General features: G+C 45.6%; 1 protein-coding gene and 1 non-coding gene across 2 annotated transcripts in view; one reads left to right on the forward strand and one right to left on the reverse strand.

Annotated features, from left to right (window-relative positions):
* The first annotated feature begins 9,686 nt into the window (after positions 1–9,686).
* The window catches only part of LOC145400196 (uncharacterized), a 97,158-nt gene continuing 82,392 nt past the window's right edge, over positions 9,687–24,452 (forward strand). The window contains exons 1-2 of the mRNA XM_080272711.1: positions 9,687–9,813; positions 17,987–18,119. Of these exons, the coding sequence (XP_080128837.1) occupies positions 18,011–18,119 (109 nt within the window). The 5' untranslated portion in view covers positions 9,687–9,813; positions 17,987–18,010. The remainder of the gene's footprint in view (positions 9,814–17,986; positions 18,120–24,452) is intronic.
* Positions 18,337–18,455, reverse strand: LOC145400341 (5S ribosomal RNA). The gene has a single exon (XR_013897429.1). It is a non-coding gene; the product is annotated as a 5S ribosomal RNA (ribosomal RNA).

Raw genomic sequence — 24,452 nt, forward strand, 5'->3', positions numbered from 1 at the left:
TATGAAGTGGGGTTGGTGGAGGATTAGTGCCCCTCCCTGTAAAACAATTAACTCTAAGCCATTGGCCACCCCGTTTGGGATACATGGCGTCTGGCAATGAATGAATGAACATATGAACACAATGTTAACGTGTGTATTATAATAAATGAAAGAACAGTAAACTTATTGTAATGCTGAGTAGAATTTGGCTCGACTTCTCGTCCCAAATCAACTCAACACGGAGCGGGGTCCTCTTTCGAGACCGGAGCTAGTGCAATGAAGAGAGGCAGGACATAAAAACCTTCGGCAACACCATACACGTGTATTATTTCAGTCAGACACAAGACATTTCAGTAGACATTACATCACAATATAGAGCAATACAAAACCTTATCTAAAATATTGTGTATCTTGCAGGATACTAGCTTCCTAGATATTAATGACAATACAACAAATCTTAGTACTAGGAGTACAGTAAATACCCGTGCGCGCGGAGCGCGTGAGGGGAGAAGGGGGGGGGGTTGTGATCTACCAGGAGGGGGGGGGAAAGTAGGGAGACACGGAGAGTGACTTAGAACGGCGAGGGGGAAGTTATGGTAATATTTAATGAGGCCCGATATTAGCAAGGGAGTTTAGGTGTTTTCTGTTGGCAAGAATTCTTTGACAATTAACTCTGGTTCTTATTTGGACTTTAAGAGCGGGGGTGAGGAATGGAGAGAGTTTTTAGGGATAGCGTGTGGAGCAGGGGAATATAGTTATTACTCGCTGTCCTCGTTGTTTTGGTGACACTAGGTTTCTGTCGGCACAACTTTTATATTACACATCTCCCCGGTATGTTATGTAGACTCGTACTTCCCAACGCGTAACAAAGTCGGAACCCTCGTAAATTCTATTCCACTATATTACTCAGAGCTTAGCCAATAGCACTCCAATAATGTGTTAGGGAGAAGTCCTTAGAAAACTTTGGGATGACACTCGCACGTATTTTCACTTGAGGTCTCTACCCACATTCTCGCCCTTTAACGGAGTATTATGTCCTGGTTTACCCCAATGGAAATTACATGAAATTACTGCACTAGTCTTATTCTAAGGGGGAAGGAGTCACACTTAACCTACTTCATGATTATTACAGGATCACTCGTATTTCTCGTGGAGAGAAACACGGTTACCTCAGTGATGATCCGGTCAGACTGAGGGCGTCGTCAGGGTAGGGCGAGCCGGGAGGGCACAGGGCGACTTGCTAGGGCGTCCTCTCATGTCCGGGGGTTTCCGGACTGGGCTCCGGTGTAAGGCCCTTGGGACTGGGGCCGAAGAGGGCTAGGAACCTCTGGGTCAGGTCCCGGCGTCGCGGGGGCGTGGTGAGGTCTCGCCCGGGTGTCCTAGGGCGGGCCGGAAGAGGCGACGGACTGCGGTCTCCTATGAGCAGGGGCGCCGACAGGGGAGGACTGCGGCAGCGGCTGTCACGGGGGCCCGACAGGTGGGTTTCTCAAGGGCCTCGTGCAGGGAACAGAGGCCGGGGGAAACAGGGAGGTCTTTCCTCCTTACTATACCTGGGAGCGACCATCGATCGTCTCTACCGGAGTGCTGAGGGAGCGACCGTGGATCGTCTCTACCTGAGCTTTCAGGGAGCGACCATTGATTGTCTCTTCCTGATTTTTATGCGAGCAACCATAGATCGTCTCTATCTTTTTTTATGGGAGCGACCATTGATCGTCTCTACCGGAGTGCTGAGGGAGCGACCGTCGATCGTCTCTACCTGAGCTTTCAGGGAGCGACCATTGATCGTCTCTACCTGATTTTGATGGGAGCGACCATAGATCGTCTCTACCTTGACACTATTAGAGCGACCATAGATCGTCTCTACCTTGACACTATTAGAGCGACCATAGATCGTCTCTACCTTGACACTATTAGAGCGACCATAGATCGTCTCTACCTTGACACTATTAGAGCGACCATAGATCGTCTCTACCTTGACACTATTAGAGCGACCATAGATCGTCTCTACCTTAGGGGCGCTGCCTGGAGTATAGTTTCTGACTCCACCCCTAGCTAACTCGGTGATTCCGCCACGCGAAGGTAGTGTCTTTCGCCTACGGTGGCGGCGGCGTGGTGGTTGAATGTCACAGGGGCGCACGGCCCAGGCTGACATGCGTCGTTGTTGCCCGGAATGGTGGTGGCTGGTGGCGGCTACCCCGTGGGGTCCGAGTGGGGGTGTCGGCATTCTCGTGGGCGAACTCCGTTGTTTCTGGTTCGCCTCGTTGTCGGGGATACTATGGTATTCTCCGGAATATTCTGGAGTACCGTATGTGTGTCTGTTAAAGCCACGCATTTCACCACCGTGTTCTTGAAAAAAGTCACGTCCCTGTGGCTGGAGGTGGAACGCTAGAGTGTTGGAGGTGGTGTGAACGGGCTGGAGGTGTCGGAGTGTGTTCTGCCAGGCGACAGTGTAAGAATTTTCCTCCTGTGCTTGGTCATAGGTGAGGAAGAGGGCGGAGGGGGTGGTGGTGTGCTGGAGGATATTTAACAGGTGGTGTGGCCCGCGGAGTCGGTGGTTCTTGGTAAGGGTAGGGGCCCATATGGCCCGCTTAATTCTCATGTTGCTTGGTGTGGCTGTCGGTGTGGTTGGAGGTTGAATGCTGGATAGAGTGGGTGAAGGCTGGGTTTTGTGTCGCGGTAATGCGGCGTTGAGTCTCTGGGGAGTACAGGTAGGAGGGATTTGGGCCTGATGTAGCTTGACGGTGTGTGTGTATCGGGTGGGTGGGCATAAGAGTCGGCCGGAGGGGGTGGTGGTGGTGGTTCTGAGGGTGGGTGTGGGTGGGGAAGCAGGCGTGCGGGGTCGGTTAGCGCGGGCCGTCGCGCGCGTTGGGGACGCGGAAGAAGGTGAGAGCGTCGGAGTGGGCGTGCGTGGGTGTGGAGGGGAGAGGGCGGTGGTAGTGGGTTGTCCTGCGGGGGTGGCAGGGTGGGCGGGGCACGTGGGCTTGGGTGGAAAGGGTGAGGCGGCGGAGGGAAGGGGTGAGGGTGAGCGAGGCGTGGCGGGTGAGATGTCAGGTGTGGTGCAGGGGGTGGTGGAGGCGGTGGAGGCTGAGGTGGTAGGGGAGGTGGAGGGGGATGACGAGGAGGAACCATCGCACTCGTATGTGGAAGTGACAGGCGGTGTGGGAGCAGGGGGGGGTTGGGGTTGTGAGGTCGGTAGTGGTGGTGAGGTGATGGCGGTGGGTGGCGCGGGGTGGGAGGTGGAAGGCAGTAGACGGGGGGAGGTGGTTTTAGGAAGTAGGTTAGGGGAAGATGTGGAGAGGGTCCTAGGAGGCCTGTGAAGAGGGAGGCCGGTTTTGTGTTGCGGGAGTATAGTGGTGTGTGGGGTGGGAAGGTTAGAACTAGGGGCAGGAATAGGGGAAGGTAGAACAGAAGAGATAGTGAGAGGGGGGGAAAAGGAAAGATAACGTTCTCCCCTGTCGTAGACTGGGGGAGAGGTGAGGTGGCCCCCGCCATTACGGTGGGATGGGGGGGCAGGGGGGCGCTTTTTGTTTTTCCATTTTTGTTTTTCTTCCCCTGGGGCTTAGGGGAATTCGCGTAAGGTAGGAGGTTTGTAAGCGCCCTCGTGTCATTTGGCTGCACTGGGCAGCTTCTAGCTGCTCACGGATGTCGTGGATCGGACATCCGTGGTAGCACGGAGAAAATTCCCACGGGTTGATGGTGATGAGATCAACGGGGAATTGATTTATTTCGCTGATGCGTTGAGGGGTGGCATGGACGGCTAAAAGGCGCCTCATTAAACTGATATCTTTATCCATGTCTCCTGTTGGATCATGGATAGTGAAGTGTTGTCTTACAACACTTGGGAGTACTCTGAGCAGAGTATTAAATGTGTGTTGATCCCGGGTTTCTTCATCTGCCTCCGGGTAGGCAGCAGTAACCAGGCGTCTTGCCTGTAACAGGGTATTATCTAAATCCCCGTCATAAGTAAAACTATCCAATTTGGATAGAGCCACCACTTTCCCTAGTGATGGGGTGATGGCTTCGACAGCGAACTTGGTAAAGTTCTGCCAGGTGAGTTCTGGGACAATTTTCGGCGCAATATTCGCTGCGGCTTTACCCAGTAGTGGTAGTGTGACTGCAATTTTTTGTTGGTCATTATCGAAGCCAATATCTAGTAAGGGTTTAACTATTGCAAGATATGTGTGCATGTCATACTGGTCAGGGTCAAACTTGGGTAACTGGACGTGCGGTTTAGTTGCCATTTTTCCAAATATTTCCTATTTACCTCTCTTCTACGCTCGGATCTAGAACCACCGCTGGCCACCAGTGTAATGCTGAGTAGAATTTGGCTCGACTTCTCGTCCCAAATCAACTCAACACGGAGCGGGGTCCTCTTTCGAGACCGGAGCTAGTGCAATGAAGAGAGGCAGGACATAAAAACCTTCGGCAACACCATACACGTGTATTATTTCAGTCAGACACAAGACATTTCAGTAGACATTACATCACAATATAGAGCAATACAAAACCTTATCTAAAATATTGTGTATCTCGCAGGATACTAGCTTCCTAGATATTAATGACAATACAACAAATCTTAGTACTAGGAGTACAGTAAATACCCGTGCGCGTGGAGCGCGTGAGGGGAGACGGCGAGGGGGAAGTTATGGTAATATTTAATGAGGCCCGATATTAGCAAGGGAGTTTAGATGTTTTCTGTTGGCAAGAATTCTTTGACAATTAACTCTGGTTCTTATTTGGACTTTAAGAGCGGGGGTGAGGAATGGAGAGAGTTTTTAGGGATAGCGTGTGGAGCAGGGGAATATAGTTATTACTCGCTGTCCTCGTTGTTTTGGTGACACTAGGTTTCTGTCGGCACAACTTTTATATTACACATCTCCCCGGTATGTTATGTAGACTCGCACTTCCCAACGCGTAACAAAGTCGGAACCCTTGTAAATTCTATTCCACTATATTACTCAGAGCTTAGCCAATAGCACTCCAATAATGTGTTAGGGAGAAGTCCTTAGAAAACTTCAGGATGACACTCACACGTATTTTTACTTGAGGTCTCTACCCACATTCTCGCCCTTTAACGGAGTATTATGTCCTGGTTTACCCCAATGGAAATTACATGAAATTATTGCACTAGTCTTATTCTAAGGGGGAAGGAGTCACACTTAACCTACTTCATGATTATTACAGGATCACTCGTATTTCTCGTGGAGAGAAACACGGTTACCTCAGTGATGATCCGGTCGGACTGAGGGCGTCGTCAGGGTAGGGCGAGCCGGGAGGGCACGGGGCGACTCGCTAGGGCGTCCTCTCACGTCCGGGGGTTTCCGGACTGGGCTCCGGTGTAAGGCCCTTGGGACTGGGGCCGAAGAGGGCTAGGAACCTCTGGGTCAGGTCCCGGCGTCGCGGGGGCGTGGTGAGGTCTCGCCCGGGTGTCCTAGGGCGGGCCGGAAGAGGCGACGGACTGCGGTCTCCTATGAGCAGGGGCGCCGACAGGGGAGGACTGCGGCAGCGGCTGTCACGGGGGCCCGACAGGTGGGTCTTCTCAAGGGCCTCGCACAGGGAACAGAGGCCAGGGGAAACAGGGAGGTCTTTCCTCCTTACTATACCCTGGGAGCGACCATCGATCGTCTCTACCGGAGTGCTGAGGGAGCGACCGTGGATCGTCTCTACCTGAGCTTTCAGGGAGTGACCATTGATCGTCTCTTCCTGATTTTTATGGGAGCGACCATAGATCGTCTCTACCTTGTTTTTATGGGAGCGACCATTGATCGTCTCTACCGGAGTGCTGAGGGAGCGACCGTTGATCATCTCTACCTGAGCTTTCAGGGAGCGACCATTAATCGTCTCTACCTGATTTTTATGCGAGCGACCATAGATCGTCTCTATCTTTTTTTATGGGAGCGACCATTGATCGTCTCTACCGGAGTGCTGAGGGAGCGACCGTCGATCGTCTCTACCTGAGCTTTCAGGGAGCGACCATTGATCGTCTCTACCTGATTTTTATGGGAGCGACCATAGATCGTCTCTACCTTGTTTTTATGGGAGCGAGCATTGATCGTCTCTACCGGGTTTTGATGGGAGCGACCATAGATCGTCTCTACCTTGACACTATAGTAGCCGCAGCGAGAACTGAACGCTGTGGTGAGGCAGGCGGGATGACCTGGGATTCCCCCACTGTTGCCATATCCACATGTCACCGACCATAGAGGTAGGATGTCACCGACCATCGGCCACCGCTGCAGCCCCGCTCCATGATCCTTACCCTGTGTCTCTGGCTTTCTCTTTCTCTCTCGGTTTCTATATAAACTGGTGTATTTCCGAAACTAATTATGAAATTATTATGACTTTTGTTCCACACCACCACTGAGGTAAAAATCAAGGAGAGTTTTCTGTATAAAGGTTTCCCCCCCCTTGTCTGAGGGCAGGTCAGTTCTGGCGAGTGTATAATTATAGGTCAGGCGGAGGTATCGGCAAGGCCGCACTCCCCCGCTCATATGCCACATTTAGGAGGGGGGGGAAACCTTTATACAGAAAACTCTCCTTGATTTTTACCTCAGTGGTGGTGTGGAACAAAAGTCATAATAATTTCATAATTAGTTTCGGAAATACACCAGTTTATATAGAAACCGAGAGAGAAAGAGAAAGCCAGAGGCACAGGGTAAGGATCATGGAGCGGGGCTGCAGCGGTGGCCGATGGTCGGTGACATCCTACCTCTATGGTCGGTGACATGTGGATATGGCAACAGTGGGGGAATCCCAGGTCATCCCGCCTGCCCCACCACAGCGTTCAGTTCTCGCTGCGGCTACTATAGAGCGACCATAGATCGTCTCTACCTTGACACTATTAGAGCGACCATAGATCGTCTCTACCTTAGGGGCGCTGCCTGGAGTATAGTTTCTGACTCCACCCCTAGCTAACTCGGTGATTCCGCCACGCGAAGGTAGTGTCTTTCGCCTACGGTGGCGGCGGCGTGGTGGTTGAATGTCACAGGGGCGCACGGCCCGGGCTGACATGCGTCGTTGTTGCCCGGAATGGTGGTGGCTGGTGGCGGCTACCCCGTGGGGTCCGAGTGGGGGTGTCGGCATTCTCGTGGGCGAACTCCGTTGTTTCTGGTTCGCCTCGTTGTCGGGGATACTATGGTATTCTCCGGAATATTCTGGAGTACCGTATGTGTGTCTGTTAAAGCCACGCATTTCACCTATTATGCATGAAATATTTATACGGCAATACAGAAACGTGGCATAAATATTTTAGTGTTGCTTAAAAAAAAAGTAGTCACTTTTATTGGCTTTTACCGTATTTCTGGGGTGGGTAATAATGTCACAATTGTGATTATAAGATAATGTGCAGGAATATAAGTAAAAATATGCCAATTTCTTAGTAAAAGAAAAAATAATACATTAAACCCTCGTGAGCGGCAACACTCAGACCCAGACTAACTCGAGAGCTTCCTCGTGTCACTTTGTGTCCTTACCTCCTGGGAGGTGTGAAAATAAAGTCAAATTTACAATATGTACAATATAATGTTAAAGAAAATAACCAAAATGTATCCTAAAACACCATAGATGAGAGAGAGAGAGAGAGAGAGAGAGAGAGAGAGAGAGAGAGAGAGAGAGAGAGAAGGGGGGGAAGAAGGCAGGCGAGAGGAGGTGTTGAGGGATGGAGGAAGGGAGGGAAGGAAGGAGAGAATGATTGAATGAAAAATCATGGCGCCGCACCAGCGAGGTCATCTGGCGACATATGCAAAACAATAATAAATATTTTTAAATATAATTAGATATAATAAAAAAAAAATAAAGAAATGGAAGTCACTTATAAAAGAAACAAAATTCCCCAGGGTGACGCATATCTCCCCTGGGAGAGAGAGAGAGAGAGAGAGAGGGGGGGGGGTGGCATTGCGCTATGGAAAACGTGGCAACACTGTACAGAGCTTCGTGCCCCACCCTAGCCGCAAGTTGAGATTTGTCCTACTTGTGACTTGTGTGGAAGAGAGTGGAACTCTCTCCAAGGCCGTCAGGGATACGGGTAGGGTGCTGTACAAGCTGCACTAGGTATTAAGGATAGAAAAGATGTAGGCTTGTTCACCAGGTGGATCAGTGAAAGGAGACGAGAACCAAAGGTTGTGGTGAACATTGAAATCTCCTGGAATGGTGATTTCAGAGAAAAAAGAAATGGATAAGACGTGTTCCATCGTAGAAGTAAGATAGTCAAAGAATTTTTCAGTCAGTAGAATTAGGGGATAAGTAAACAGCTCATATATATTAGTCCGAGAATGACATGAAGGCGAAGCCAGGGAGTCAAGAATTCAGAAGAATCAAGTTTAGGAACACAAAAGCAAGATAAATCGTTGCGTACATACACACAACAGCCACCTTTGGTAGTTGGTGGATGTGGTTAGGTTGTGTATGTGGGTAGGTGGTGTATGTGGGTAAGTGATGTAATGGGTAGGTGATGTATGTGGGTAGGTGATGTAGATGGAATACATAAGTGAATAGATGGTGTACGTGGAATATGTGGGTGGGCGGTGTAGGTAGCGTATGTGAGCAGGCTGTGTAGGTGGGTGGGCAGTGTAGGTAGCGTATGTGAGCAGGCGGTGTAGGTGGGTGGGTGATATAGCTAGGGGGGTCGGCAGTGAAGGCAGACTTCAGTGTTGGTGAGTGGTAAGAGTGGTGTGGGTGGGTAAACAGTGTAATTGGGTGGGTGGAGCAAATGGATGTTGTCAGTGTAGGATAGTGCAAGTGTGGCTTGTATAATTTTTATCAAATCTGCGGAATGAGTTTTCTTTTTTACGTGCTTAGCTGCAAAAGATCATGTACGGTGATAAGGGCAGTGCCGTTTCTAGCCTTTTGGGGGCCTATGCGAAATGCTGTTTGGGGGCCCCTATTTAGTAAAACTATGGTGGAGGGATTCCAAACCCTCTAAGGTGGTCCGGTGGCACGCCTTTAATATTTAAATGCATCAATCTGGTGCACTTTGAGAGGAAAAGAGTGACTCAACACATTTTAATGTAAAAAAAAAAAAAAAAAAAGCCAATAATGGCAGCTTGGGGGCCCCCTGGTGGATTCGGGGGCCCTATGGAACCGCGTAATTCGCACATAGTAAGAAACGGCATTGCATGTAGCAGTAGTACTCGTAGTTTTCAGAGTCCGCGCTGGTTTGATCGGGAGCACGCTTATTTCGCGATGCATGTGCCCTAGTTCCAGCCTCATGCTATGTGGTGCACATTTGAAAGTGGGTGCAGGTTATGTGCCTTTACATATGCTTGCATTTGTACGCACCCTGTCGATTTTCGCCGGCTTGGCGAAGGGTTACTTCAACTAGCTATCACTTCCTTCACGAGGACAGTCTTGTTTTGCAGAGGACCTACGACGTCGTACCGATAGGCTACAGATGACTCATGGAGAACAGGGAATACGGTGTCGCAGTTATGCTTGATATCTGGCTACTACATTTTGTACTTAATGATCACATTGTAATTTTAGATTAATGGACTGTTACCACAAAATCGAACAAAAACAAAACATGACCTAATAAAATATAGGAATGCTGTACCCTTTTTCTACTCCAATTGGTGAAAAACATGAACAAAATTGCTTCCAACTAAACTTTGCAGAGGCAGTAAAAGTGTGTCTACAGCATCTCCCTCTTGGAGAGTTGCCAATTCGCTTCCCGTCAAGCAGTTTACGTTTCTCTTCGCCAGGCGCCAGCAGTGGTTCGTGTGTGGGAGAGTGGGGTCTCTAAGAGAGGGGAGGCACTGCTATACCAATTTCTCAGTTTACATACATGTAAGTCTTCAAGGAAGGCATACAGCTTCAGAATTCTTCACAGTTAACAAGGTAAGGTGAATGGCTAAGCTATTTGGTTGGTGGTGATGGTCAAGTTTTCCTAGGGGACTTAATGTACAGTACAAGTGTCGTAAACGACATCTAGATTTCTCACTGACAGCTTTTGAGTGAGTGACTGTTGTTCACGCAAAATCAAAACAACGCTAATGGATGTAGACTTAGGAAAACTGTGAATGAGGTGAATACTGTACTGTACATCACTAAAATTGATATACTACCAACCGTGCGGGGCGACTATTTGATGACAAGTTTCCAGACGTCACCACAATGCAGTAAACAGCTGTGTGTGTGTGTGTGTGTGTGTGTGTGTGTAGTCTCGCAGCACTTAACGTACGGTATACATTTTTCCCTCTCTACAGTATAGCACCATCGAAAAGTATGCATTAAATTTCTCGTATTTTGTCAGCTATTATTTTATTTATCTATTTGTTGACTAAATGTGCAGCTGTTCGCCGTCCCATTCTCACAGAAGGGCTTTACCGTGTCATTCTGTTGAGATGCACAGAATATAATCGAAATCACATTCCCAGCTCTGAGTGTGGGGTGCATTGCTTTTAATTTCATAGAGGTTGTCGTACCTTACGCGCAGAATAACTTCTTCCTTCTCCCAACATTCTCTTCCTCACCATTTAATCTTTTCTCTGTCCCCCTACTTCCCACCGACTTTAGCAAGCCTCACATTTTCCTTGTTTGGTGCTCTCCCCATGAGCTACTCTGCACTAGATTCTAGCATGGGGAATGGCTGAAATCACATGCCATTTTATTTAATGGTAATAGCGTAGAGCAAACATAATTCCCACGTCTTGTTAAATGGTGGTCAGACGTCCGGCTTTTAAGCGGTGTCATCCATCCCACATCCATCCGGTGCAACGGGTCGGTGTTTTCACCGAGGGCCACACTATTTTTCTTGTATGATCGTTTTGTCTTTCGCATCGACGTACAGTACATGAATCACATTGAAAGAATATCAACGTCTTGTCTGCAGGAGAAAAAAAAAAATGATGAAGGATGTCTTCACCGAGGCCCACTGAGAGCCACCAAACCTAGTCTTATCTTTTCCTCTAGAGCCACCGTGCCACCTAACCTAACCTAACCATGCTTTTCCAGTGGCCCGCGGTGAAGAGACTCACCGGGTGCTACCACTGGAGCCGGACATTTTGGGGGTCTTGATAGTAGCCTACCGGTGTATTTTCAGAATTCCTGTTATCATCCACGGTGAGCTTTTGCTGGCTCAGTACCGTATGTCAGAAGAAACACATTGCTTTGTTTTGTTAACGTAAACGAAGCAACACATGATAATAGGAAAAGACAGGTGTATATATCATATACAAGGCGTCACATTGTGTAGTTGATTTGGGCTTTCATTTCCTTTTAAACAGTTTGTGAATAAGAGTTCCGTTTTAGTGAATAACTACCGCCCTCTCCCCCCCATTTTTCCAGTATCCCTATTTTTTAAGAGATGATATGTAGAACACAATGATATGTGGACATTTTGAATTCAGTGAGCTACGAGTAGAATCATCTTGATCCCAACACTTGTATAGGAGTGAGACTGACTATAGAAGAGTTAGTGACGTACTTTGAAAGGATGAGAGGAGACCTAAAATTAGGTAAATTAATTATGTAAGAGAGGGTGATACTGTGCCGCTGGAAGAGGGTCATTGCTGCATAGGGATAGACGCACTGGGAGATCCGCAGAGGTCACTCCTCACAAGATGCGGTGTCAAACAAAAATTTGTTAATAGGCTATAGTATTCACACTGAGTCCGGTAAGTCAAAGTAGTCTATATACTCTGCGGTGAGTGATCGCTGCCGTGTTCTAAAGGTTGTGGAAGTGGCCACCGTATTCTGTTGAGTGGGGATGGAGGGCTGGATACCTCATTGTAGCCTACTCTTAAGAGTAGTGGCATTCCCACCGCCCAGCATCTGTTGCAAGCATTAACTATCTTGTATGTCACAAGAGGGGAAATTGTTCCTGGGACTTGGATTCTCTTATCCATGACCCAGCAAAGTTGCAAATAACAATGTTTTCGTTTTCCTATCGTCATGCGAACAGATGCAACAGAGTATTTCTTTCCCCCCTCTGATTTGCAGCGTTTATGTGGCTCATCGGAGTGCCAGAATAAGTGAATGGTCGAATATATATGAACCGTGCACACCAGTGTTTGTTTACTCTTACATACCTGTACATATATTCTAGTACTGTGAGCGCCATACATGTCAGTCATCACAATGATAAAGGAGTACCTTTAGGTGATTATAAAAATGGACCTAGGATGACACGAGAAAAACAAAATATACATCATAGGTAATATAATGCATAATATACATAAGCAAATACATAGTCACAAAACTGGGTCCAGGATGGTACTGAGACTGCCAAAACAGTTTAGTCATTATGCCATATCACCCTCTCTCTGTCTCTAGGCGTAGGCCACATCACCCTCTCATATATATATATATATATATATATATATATATATATATATATATATATATAAGTGGCACTGTGTACTTAGGTAGACCACATTACGTGTGGGGGGAGGGGGTTGAAAGAGTTGAGAGTGAGCCCAGAAGTTCACATATAGTTCTTAACAAGTGCTCGTGGGCCCTTCGGGCCCCTCGCACATGCTCCTGCGGAGGGCTCTCGCACTGCTATATTTCAGTTATAGCTGTGGGCAAAAAATTCCACGGAGATCCTATGCCGGGCGCCTGGAGCAGCGTTTCTTTGTCAAAATCTGATCGCTCATTAAATATAGTAAAGTTTTTCAATCGTGATGGGACCAAGTTTTTCACATCAGGGATTTTTTTTTTTTTTGTGATTTTTGTGCCAGTTTTGGTGCGACCGTTTCAAGTAATGCGGTTTAACGATGGAACCTGTAAAACTATGAATTGCATTGTACAGTTCACTGGAAAATATTTGCCTTACGAAAATAGAGCGAACATCATCAACGTTCAGTGTGAAACCACCAGTCACCTGATTAAAGATACTTTTTTTTTTTTTTTCCGATGTACAGTTGGAACCAGTAATAATGCTCTACTTTCCCCTTCATCTTGGCCTTGGGCGTACACCTTTTTACCAACATGTTATAGTGGGGTGGTAGGAGGTGGAGGGAAGGGTGGGCGTGTGTGGAAGTAGGATAGGTGGGAAGGGATGGAACAAAGAAATGAGTAGGGTCAGGATTAGCTCATTCTATGTAAAGAGGGATCATCTTCATGTGACATGCTTTCCCGCACTGAGAGTGAGAGGTATGAGGAAGAATTTGGCTGGTAATGTCAAGTCAGGGAAGCTATCTGGATTTTACTTGAGACTGATGGCATGGAGAAACTACTGGTTGGCAGACTTAAATCCATGCATTTCAGGTTTGTACTGTATTCATGAAACTAGAAGTAAGTAAAATGTATCTAGTAGACCGTGGTATCCAGATTTACCTTTTAACATCAGTAATTGTTTACAACTCATGGCATTGCTACTGGAGTCTGTGTTTATGTGTAACTTTGACGACAGCCAGGGTTGGGGCCAGCGCTTTGGAAACGGGATAGTGTGTGCGATTCCTTGCAGAATTACTACAAACCTGAATTCGTTCTGACTACCAGATTCCTCAGTATTAATATACCAAATCCATCTTTTCATTAAATGATTATGTGTTAATATGCAAAATATAAATTGCATAACTATTTTTTGGTAGCCATCATTTTTTTCATATAAGTAATCATTGTTTTGCCGAAATGGGGGGGTGACTCCCATCTTATATCCGTGTCTGATAACATTAGTGTGGAAGCTAGTCACAGGATTCTATATTTTCGCCTTTTAACAGTGGAACACAATTAGTGTCGTTATCCCAACCCCAGTGCCCTCCTAGGGGATTGGGTGTGGTATTATTAATAAAATTGTTATGTTATCTAGGAACATTTACTGCAAGGTGCTGAGATTAGGCTAATGTTCGGTTGTTCAGCCAGTCCACTTAGACATGGTGTTTCACTTACCACGACTTAATGAGCATTAGCCACTAAATAGCCCGTCCTTTATAAATGTTTTAGTGTCCCTTTTTCATACCGTTTAATACCCCCTGGAGGATGGAGCCTGGATATTTCCAAGTGTTAGTATCGTGGATGTTTACCCTGAAACTTGACATCATGTATGAAACTCGGCAAGAAGGGGAACGTTGGGTGGATGAGGGGTGAATATCGAGTCTACAGAATATCAGAGTTTCCTGTGACACTAGGGTTCAGAACAGCATTAAACTCGGAGTAGATTCTTCCTGTGTTTTAAGCACTCTATTGGGCAGTCTTTCAGTTGAGTATAAACTACAAAACTGCATTCTATAATGGGATCACGGCCTACTTTTTTGCCGCACCGTAGGGGCGGCCGAATAAAGTGCTTGTCCGTGTCACCCCGTTCTTCCCTCACTCACTGAGTTACTGTACTTTCCAGTAGAACAGGGTCCAGGTTTTATGGGAGAAGTGGTAGGAAAACGAAATTTTGCATAGTGGAAGACCTCTTCACGGGCAACGTTTCAGACAGGGTGGGTCCCCCTCGAGGACCCCACCACCCACGGCGATTTTGCTTTCCTTTTTTTTTTTTTTTTTTTTAATATCTAGGAATATTAATTTTTGAAAAGTTGTAGAACGTCACTCGCGCCAGGCTGTAAGTATGGTGGAACCACCGGGGACTGCCCTCCACAAGGGGGGCGGCTCTTAGTGGTCTAGGGCAAAATCGTTATGCACGGCCAAAGTTTCTAAGCAGAGAACATGGAGTTTTGCATATTGATAGGTGTTCGCCCCGGTCACATTTTTGGAAGGCTAGAACCACCGAGGATCACCCCTCATGGGGGAGGGGACGGCCCCTGGGGACCCCGCAAACCCAGTACAGTATGCACGGTGATACTCGTAGTTTATAACCTAGAGGCACGAAATTTGGCATACTGGTAGGCGTTTATTCCGGCGCCACGTGTTAGCCCACATGGGACCCCAGATGACCACCTCCCACCTCCCACGGGCAGGTGGGGGTCAGTGCCATAGTTCAGCTAAGAACAACTTCGCACACTGGTAGATCTTTACTGGCGCCACGTTTCAGTCAGGGTGAGACCCCGAAGACCACCGGGGGGAGGGGCGGTCCTCCCCTCTCGGGGGGTCCTGACCAAAGCATTTATGCACGAGCGTGGTTTTTCACATATGAACACGATATTTTGCGTACTGGTAGACGTTCATCATGGCCACTTTTAGACCGGCCCCCACGGGGCGAGGATTGTCCCCAGTGGGTACGCACACAAAATTTTGCATAGTAGAGATCTTAACTCGGTCCAGACTGTAAAGAGCGTGTAACTTCCTTGGTCCGTCTCCCCCTTACACTACTGCGGGGGTGGGTACGGCTATCTAAGGTTTCCCGTTCTGTTGCTTTAAACAATAAAGCTCGTGTATAGTTTTCTGTATGGGTATATATTCACACGAAGTTATTTTATTCTTAAGTCGAATAATCTGTCTACAGAAAAACCTCATCCACTTAGTCACAGTATCACAGCACTAGTTTTCAGCAGAGCTGGGTAGTACTGTATTTAAATACACATGTGTATTTAGAACTGTATTTATAAATGCACTGGTTTTCATGTATTTAAATATAGTATTTAAATACTTTAATGAGTATTTAAATACAGTGTATTTAAAGCCTCAAAATATGAAAAGGTAAATACTTTTTTACCCGTTAATTTGGCCATAAACCCGTCCAACTATCTGGCAACCCTGAACACCGAACACGGTGTGAGTCACGAGCTCTATCAGACACGGTTGCCAGGTGTGGCATAATTATGCCAGTTTGGCTTTTTTCGGGAGTGGTTGGCATGAAAATGTCTATTCCATATGCAAGGTACCGGCTGACTATATTTCTGGCATATTTTTGGTGTGAATAACAAACTATATTTTTAACTGTTCTCTTAATTTTGGCATTTTAAGCTTGCAAAAGTTCAAAAAGCACCGGTTGAGCGACTGTTCTCATGTACGAGAATCACTCATGACTCCCAAAAGAAAGTCTTTCAGACGACTTTTGAAAGATTGGTTTTGATCCGCAGCAACCGTGAAATACAGTAAATAAAAGAGAATTCGTAAGATGCCGTATGTTTGTCTTATGTCTCATCTACTCATTAATTGTTATAGTTATGTTACTCATTATGCAGTGATATGTGTATAATACTTCACTGGATGTATTGTACATTGTAAGTTCTTTTGTTTTTTGTTTCGTTTTGTTTTGTTCTAAAAAAGGGAAATATATATAATTAGAAATTTTCCTTTATTAAGCATTTATATTGTTAATCATGAGTTACTGAATACATGTTAAAATCTGTATGTATTTAAAATGTATTTACAAATGTTTTTAAATACAACTGATGTATTTAGTATTTAAATATATAATTTCATAAAATGTATTTAGAATTTTATATGTAAATGCATTTCTCCCATGTATTTAGTATTTAAATACATTTAATGTATTTAGTGCCCAGCTCTGGTTATGAGTCTCTAACCTCTAATGTTTGTCAATGAATTATGGAAAAAAAAAATAAATAAAAGCAAGCTTCTGTAGCAGTTGAGATGGAGCTACAGGATCTCTCTCTCTCTCTCTCTCTCTCTCTCTCTCTCTCTCTCTCCTTGAATGGGGAGCGCGGTAGCACAGAGGTAGCGCACTGGACTTGTGATCGGGGGATTGCAAGTTCGAGCCTCGCCCGGGCTACCGTGCCGGGAGGGGTAGCGCCCTCCTGTAACCCTAGCGGGGCTATATAGTCCAATACAGGGCTTAGCTCGGGGGAACCTCATTTCTCCCATTTCTCTCCTTGAATCAAATAACTGTTTATTTCTGCTATTTCCCGATGAGTTTATTAAACCTGGGAATAGCCGCTAGAAGCCAATGAAAGGGTTTAATGAATGCCATATGTAATTTATTTAGCTTGGTAGGAAGGCCACTTCTAAGTAAAATATAATCGTCGAAAGGGAGGTGGCAGTCATTTGGTCTGAGAAGTCTTGCCAGACGACTTAATCCCGTAAGGGGCGGCCACAAACAAATCGCCTCCATGTCGCCCTGTCCCCCGCTATTTCACTGCCCTGCTTCCAGCTCACCCCCCCCCCCTCATGTACCTCTCCACTCCACTCCATCCCTCCATCGCATCCTTTGTCTTCACCTCACTCACATACATTTTCCTCGTCAGTCGCTCACTCTCCATCTTCTCCTCATGACCAAAGCACCTCAGTGTGTTTCTCCTAACGCATCCTGTCACATCCACATCCACACCACAACGCTCCTTCACTTTCCTACTCGTCAGTCCGTCCCTCCGCTCTCCGAAAAGCCGAGAGTTCGATCCCATGCTGCGGCAATAACTGTTCAGGTATTTGGATTTTGTAAATACAGACTTTACTGATCTTCCATAAGACCCACCGAAAGTTCATAAAACTACCCTGCTAACACTTTCACACCGGAACTTCTGTACAACGCAGTTTGACATAGCTGTAGAATCTTCATTGTGAACGGTGGACATTCGCACCAGAGTTGTGACATTGAAGATGTGTGACTTTTAGGGATAGGACATTCATGTTTGTAATGTCTCTCGTGCCCACACGCATGCACGTGCATAATAATAATAATAATAATAATAATATTATTATTATTATTATTATTGTTCCCAGGGTGATGAGTTAATAAACTGGGAAAGAGGTGCTAGGGATATGCTAAGTCTATGAGAGTATGGCCACCCAGGTTAGAAAAGGTAATTATCTATGTCTGTATGGCGCATTTGATCCTGGGACAGCATTACCGTGAAGGGAAAGTCTACGTTTTCCAGCATTCATGCATCACTTCATTCTCGTTACTGCCCTCAGCAAAGATATAAATATGTTAAGGTTAAACCGTTTTCACTCGGTCTATACTTTCGTCCTTTTGCTGCTTATATCACGTAGCTGTGTGACATTGACACTCTACATGTTTTACATAGCACTTCTTAGTGACCATTATCATAATCTAGCGTTAATCTATTCTTACAACTCTGCATCCAACATGGAGATGAAGTAAAATGAGTATAGGTGTGCTGGTACCAGCTATCAGACTGTTACATATTGATGTTGTCTCAGGGTAAAGTGTGGTTAAATGTACAATACTGAATTAATCACTAACATAACCCGCCAGTGTGTGGTAAGGGCTCCGGGCAGGATGAGCAGCGAGGCAGAGTATGGCACGTGGCGGTCCCCCATTACCTCCCACCTGGTCACTAGGGGCACCACCATCATCTCAGAGCCGCCCTTCACAGACCCAATCACAGGTGAAGAAAAGTGAGAAATGTACCAAGATAGGTGACGGAAATGCAAGGACAGGTGACCGAATGCAAGGACATACTGACAAAAATGCTATGAAAATCATCATTCATTTATTGCTAGACGCCATGTATCCCAAACAGGGTGGTCAAGGGCTTAGAGTTAATTGTTTTACAGGGAGGGGCACTAATCCTCCACCAACCCCACTTAACACGTAGGGAGTTATGCCAACAGCATCTGGTGTTCCCAGGCGGTCACCCATCCAAGTACTAACCAGACCCAACGTTGCTTAACATCGCTGATCGAACGGGAAGCGGTGTACTCAACGTGGTATGGCCGTTGGCTATGAAAATTACGAGGGTAATTAAAATGTAGGAATTTGGAAAAAAAAAAAAAAATGAAGGCGAAATTACAACAGGTAATGAAATGCAAGGACGAGTGACAAAATGTGATGAAAATAGGAGACAGTAAAGAAAAAGGACAAGATGGAAGTCTAAGTCTACTAGATGGAAGTATTGTAATATTACCTTACTGGTGTCGAAACAAAGACCGGATACTTAAAACACACATGACTCCTTTATGAGAGTCATACCTCACGCTTGGATGTTGTAAGTGCACTCCATCAGTACTCAGAAACATTTAAGTTCCCATATTGTGATGTCATGTAACTGAGTTTCAGATCTTAAATGGCCTTGTAGGTGTCAGTGAAACACAAACTGGAAAAAGTTACCGTAAATCTCTTTAATGTGACTCATAGAAAAACCTCTCGCCCCCAGCAGAGGAGTTCAAAGCTGGGAATATGCAAACAGGAAATGAACTGGGTTGAGGAAAATATTCTGAATGAAGAAAAATGGCAAAGAGGTAGATAAAATCACAAATGAAGGGTTTCCATGTTATACCATCACACCGGAAATCGGTCATGTTGGAAGCAACAGTACAGCACACTAACCTAGTGGCTTCGCTATTAGCGAATTTAGCGACGCCATAGGGGGCTGAAGCGCTCCCATTAATCCTATCACCCCCCCTCTACCATAGGTCCTTCTGACTCTGCTACTTGTTGCCTCGCTCTTTCAGCGCTTGGGTCGCCACAGCTCCCCTTTGTTCCCAAGAAGCCCCCCCCCCCCTTGAAGACCTCCCTATTAAAAAAATGAAAAAATCCTAGAGCCACCATTGTATTATCTAAAATAGAGAAACTACTGATGTTTCCAGAACTGCCATAATAGGCAGGATCGAGAGAATATACGAAGATAGCCCGAAATGAGGAAAAAAAAAAAAAAAACAGGAAAGCAGATACTTGTGGCTTGCTCTGATGAACCCTAATCGCGAAGAGGGGAGGTTCATATCTGAAACTGTGTGGCCTGTTTTGTATGTGGTACATAACATTACTATTTTTTTTTCTGTTGGGAGGGGGGGAGTTTTCTGTTGAACAGCACGGTAGCACAATGAGGTGTAGACCTTCATCTTTGAGATTACAGTAACAGTTTCTCATGGTTATGGTGAAATATGGGCCATTAGATATTGCTTCCCGCAGTGACCTTATGCTTAATTCCAACGGGAACTACACAATCGAATGAACAGAGTGGAAATGTCTGTTAACTTAGGGGATCACTTGGATCCCCGATTAGGTAACAGCTTTGTCTCGCACAGTTCCCCACATGCAGCATACATATTTGGGCATACTACTTTTAACAACTGGTAATGACAGTCACCAGTTAGGCATTTTCTATTAATTGTTTCGACATCACCTCGAACCCATCCACGAACCATTTGATTTTAGGCTTCGAGATTTTAATACATTCGGAAGTGTATGAGCTCAGTGAGTTGACCAAATAAATCACGATTTTTGGGCAAAGTATCTTAGGAAACATTATGATCAGTTAACTTGTCCGTAGGTGGCACATTCCAGTTAATAGACAACTACTCGCCCCATGTGGATCTTCATTTATATCAATTTTTGCTGTATAAAGTTCTTTCTCTTCAGGTTGCAGACCAAAATTGTACTGTACATGTAAGGAGTTGCGGGACATACTTTTTGTGTTTTGGCAGCTTGTAACATAGAGGCCCACTAAGAATCGAAATTTTGTTGGAGACTGTATTGGCTTTTGTGTTTACCGTCCTGCCAAATTGGTGACGCATGTGTGACTTAATGCAAACCCTCTAAATCAGAGGCACATCTGGGAGAGATCCATTAAGGAAAAACAAGGTTGCAAAAACGAAAGAATAGGTATGGAAAAAAATTACGCAGAAATAAAAAAGAACAAGTAACAGTGAAGTACGTTTGAGTCATAACATCTATCAGCTCCTGTGTATACCCAGCTACTGTATATGGTTGCTGGTTGTTATGGCTTAGCTGCCATTGGCTCCTGCATCAGTGGGCTGAGCTGTTGACTGGCAGAGCACCCATCAGCCGGTTCTCTACTGAAGCTTTAGCGAACTCATGACTGCCATACAATATCATAATTGTTTTGAGTAGGATATGAGAGCTGGTTTACTCAGTTGCTTAGACAGTTTCAAACTAATCACCAGAATCACAACACAAACATGGAGAACAACACCAAACTCTCTTGCCAATTACTTACCTGGTAGACATGCACATGTTACACCAGGGATAGCCATCATGAACTTCCCTAACGGATTTCCACATGGGTCCGTTCTTACACCTACACTTTCAGCCTTTACATGCATGATACTCCCACACCTCAACCACTCACAAACATTGCCTCATATACAGACAACATTAGCATAACGCCCACACATCACATCACAGACAGCCTGTACATTGCAATATGGTTACGTCATCACACTACAGTCATGAGTCAAGGACAACGGGCTGAGGATCCCTCCAGAGAGAGAGAGAAAAAAAATGCAGCAGCAAACATGAGCACGGGTACACCTAACATTACGCTAACATACCTGTGTCATTGCCACCCACCACAAGGATCCTTGGAGTGACATGACACTGGACTCACCTTCAGAGACCACCCCCAGACTCAGTGTATTAATGACACTTACAGGGACAGACTTTGGGGAACAAAAAGAAACACCTTCCTAATATACATGCAATATATATATAGGATCAATGATGTCCCATGCCTCCCTGGTATGTGCCTCCATCCTCACTAACACTTGCAACAACGCTATGCAGACCATGCAGAACAACACCGTGCATCATCACTAGTTGGAAGGATACCCTTAGTTGTAACCAACTCGCCTCCCATTTGACCAACTCGAACATATTTGGCCAACAAATTAGATATAGCACCTATACTATTTTAAGAAAAAAAAAATAGCCCTAGGATAACACACACACACACACACACACACACACACACACACACACACACACACACACACACTCTGTAAATGCACCCTGAAGAGTTTTTTCATTCATTCATTGCCAGACGCCATGTATCCCAAACGGGGTGGTCAAGGGCTTAGAGTTTATTGTTTTACAGGGAGGGGCACTAATCCTCCACCAACCCCACTTGACACTTAGGGAGAACGTTATGCCAACAGCATCTGGTGTTCCCAGGCGGTCATCCATCCAAGTACTAACCAGCCCTGTGAATATTCATTGGACTTCACAATATACCCTACTCCATGTGTTGGAAAAGCTGCTTGTCTTTTTTTTTCTTTTTTACCAACTGTGAGCGTTTGACCAACTCTGAGCCAAGTACGTATTGGGGGGTAACACCCCCCCCCCCTGGTCGGGCCATCTCTGCCTTTACTCAAATCCACCTGAACTTGGACCCAAGCCTGAATTATTGTTGACAAGAAAATTGACACCATGTAAATTATTTAGTAGTCTGATTAAATGAATTCACCCAGTCTTGATGTTTGGAGTTAATGGCCAGACTAGCAGCAGAAGTGCATATAAATTTGCCCGCATCCCCTTGCTACCGTTCCATGGGTGAAGGGGGTCCAGGTCAAGACATGTTGATTAATATGGTACTCGATTTTGGCCCAGACCACAGTATTCTCTTGACGGGAAGGAAACTAAAGTATGATGTATCTTGTCCTCTAAATAGACATATAAACAGGAAAACATGTAAAAAAAAATATTTGTCCTCTCGGAGACCTTTTGTTTTATGTAAAAAATAAGTCTTCTCCATTTTCTACCAATTAAGTAATTTTTTGACCAACTCAAAAACAAGTACTGGAGGGGTGACCCCCCTCCCTAGTGAGGCCATCCCTGACCAAAACCACTCTCAGCTCATGTACACTGAAACTACCTTTCTGTTACAGGTTATCTTCACATGACAGGTACGCGATTCTACACACAACACCCACTGTCGTCAGAGCCACACAGCACAACTAGGCTAGGCATATAAAACCATCACCACATAATCATTACCAAACTCTCTTCAGCAACATCTCTTCTCCAGATATTCAAACACTAGCAATGAAGAAGCATCTACATATTAATTTCACATGTAGGAGCAATACAACACCTTGATCAAAACACTACTGGTATATTATAAGCTCCCCCCAGCCCCGTATCCACTTATCAGAGGTATCCCTAAATAGAGCGGACCGACTTCGACTTCACCTAGCCAAGCATAGTCATGAAATAACCCAGCCCCCCACAGTTACCAGCTTAGATTTATGGTGAGTGGAACCACAGATGACACATACTCTGCATATATAATAGGCCCATCAACAGAACCCATGCAGTGGAACTCTGCTCAACACATGCCACACTAAGGTGCAGACATAACGGTGTAGAGAACCAGTTATGGAACAACCCCATAGCCATAGGCCATAGGGGCAGTTGCATACCAAGCACTAACAGGTCTGCTCGACCAGAAACTATCTATCTATCTATCTATAGCCCGACGCCCTAATCCCGCAAAGGGTGGCCGCAGACAAAACGCCTCCAAGTCACTCTGTCACCCACCATTTGACTCCCCTCCCCCCAACTCACCCCCCCCTCCCTCATATACCTCTCAACTCCATCGCTCCACCTCATCCTCGGTCTACCCCTCCCTCTCCCTCCCTCCACCTCACCTACATACACCCTCTTAGTCAGTCTTTCATTCTCCATCCTCTCCACATGTCCAAACCACCTCAGTGTATTTCTCCTAATCTTTTCAACCACATCCACATCTACCCCACAACGTTCCTTCACTTCTTCATTCGTCAACCTGTCCCTCCATGTCACTCCACATGCTCCTCTCAAGTAACTCATTTCCACTGCTCTCACTCTTGACTTGTTCCCCTCTTGCAAGGTCCACGCCTCGCTTCCATACGTCAGGGTAGGGATCACAATACCATCATGCAGTGACTTCTTACCTTCCATACTCACCTCCCTATTTCTCATCACTGCTTTCAGTGTGCCAACAACCTTCCTTCCCTGCTGTACCCTTTCACGTACTTCATCCCCCAAAGTTCCATCCTTACTCATCACACTACCCAAGTACTTGAATGCACTCACATTCTCCATATCCTCACCATCCAACCTCACTGCACACTCTGTGACTTCATTCCTCTCAAACACCATAACTTTACTTTTGTTTACATTAACTTTCAGCTTCCTCCTCCTACACACTGTCCCAAATTCATTCACCAAACCTTGCAACTCCCATTCATCTTCACTCAACAATACTGTATCATCAGCAAACAGCAACAGAAACAATACCGGATTAAGCTCTTCCTGGGGCCCTAGTTACCAAGATTTTTAGAGTCCCTTGTATCATTATACTAGTGAACAACAAATTCTCATCAAGGTCAAAAAACATTGCGTGGACTAGACATAACCCTGCAGTTGACTTTGTGACCTCGCACATAAGGTTTAGTGATACTGAGCTCCCTCACTTGAATATTTCCGTGTCTTAGGAATGTTGCGCCCACTCCTGCTGTGGTTTGGGCCTACCATGGTAAGTAAAAAGAACCAAATTAATGTCCAAATATCATCTGTGATGACCTTGTACAGGTATAAGGTAAACAAGTGTGAAGTAGATTTTAAAAATTGTGGGGGTGAGTAAGCATGGTGTACACCGGTGGTTGAAGAAGTACAGGAACGAGGGCACCAAGCCGATGCCAACCCACATGTGACCTAGAGGGAGGCTTTGTTTAACTTTGCCACATAGTTTAACACTGTTAAAGAAATACCAAAAATAGAACTTAATCCACGTCAGATAGCCTGGGAGTTAAAAGAAAAGAACCATCTCTAGCTTGGTAATGTGTTAAGTGAGAACTTTTTTTTTGTTATGCTGGGCGTTTTTAGACCGACTCCTCGCTCTAAAGAAACCCGCGACTGAGCGGGGTCCTCTTTCTAGACCAGAAGTAGAACACTTATATATATATATATATATATATATATATATATATATATATTAGTG

Source organism: Coenobita brevimanus, chromosome 51 (genome assembly GCF_032717465.1).
Source record: "Coenobita brevimanus isolate Jiangsu-jjx chromosome 51, ASM3271746v2, whole genome shotgun sequence".
Taxonomy (NCBI): domain Eukaryota; kingdom Metazoa; phylum Arthropoda; class Malacostraca; order Decapoda; family Coenobitidae; genus Coenobita; species Coenobita brevimanus.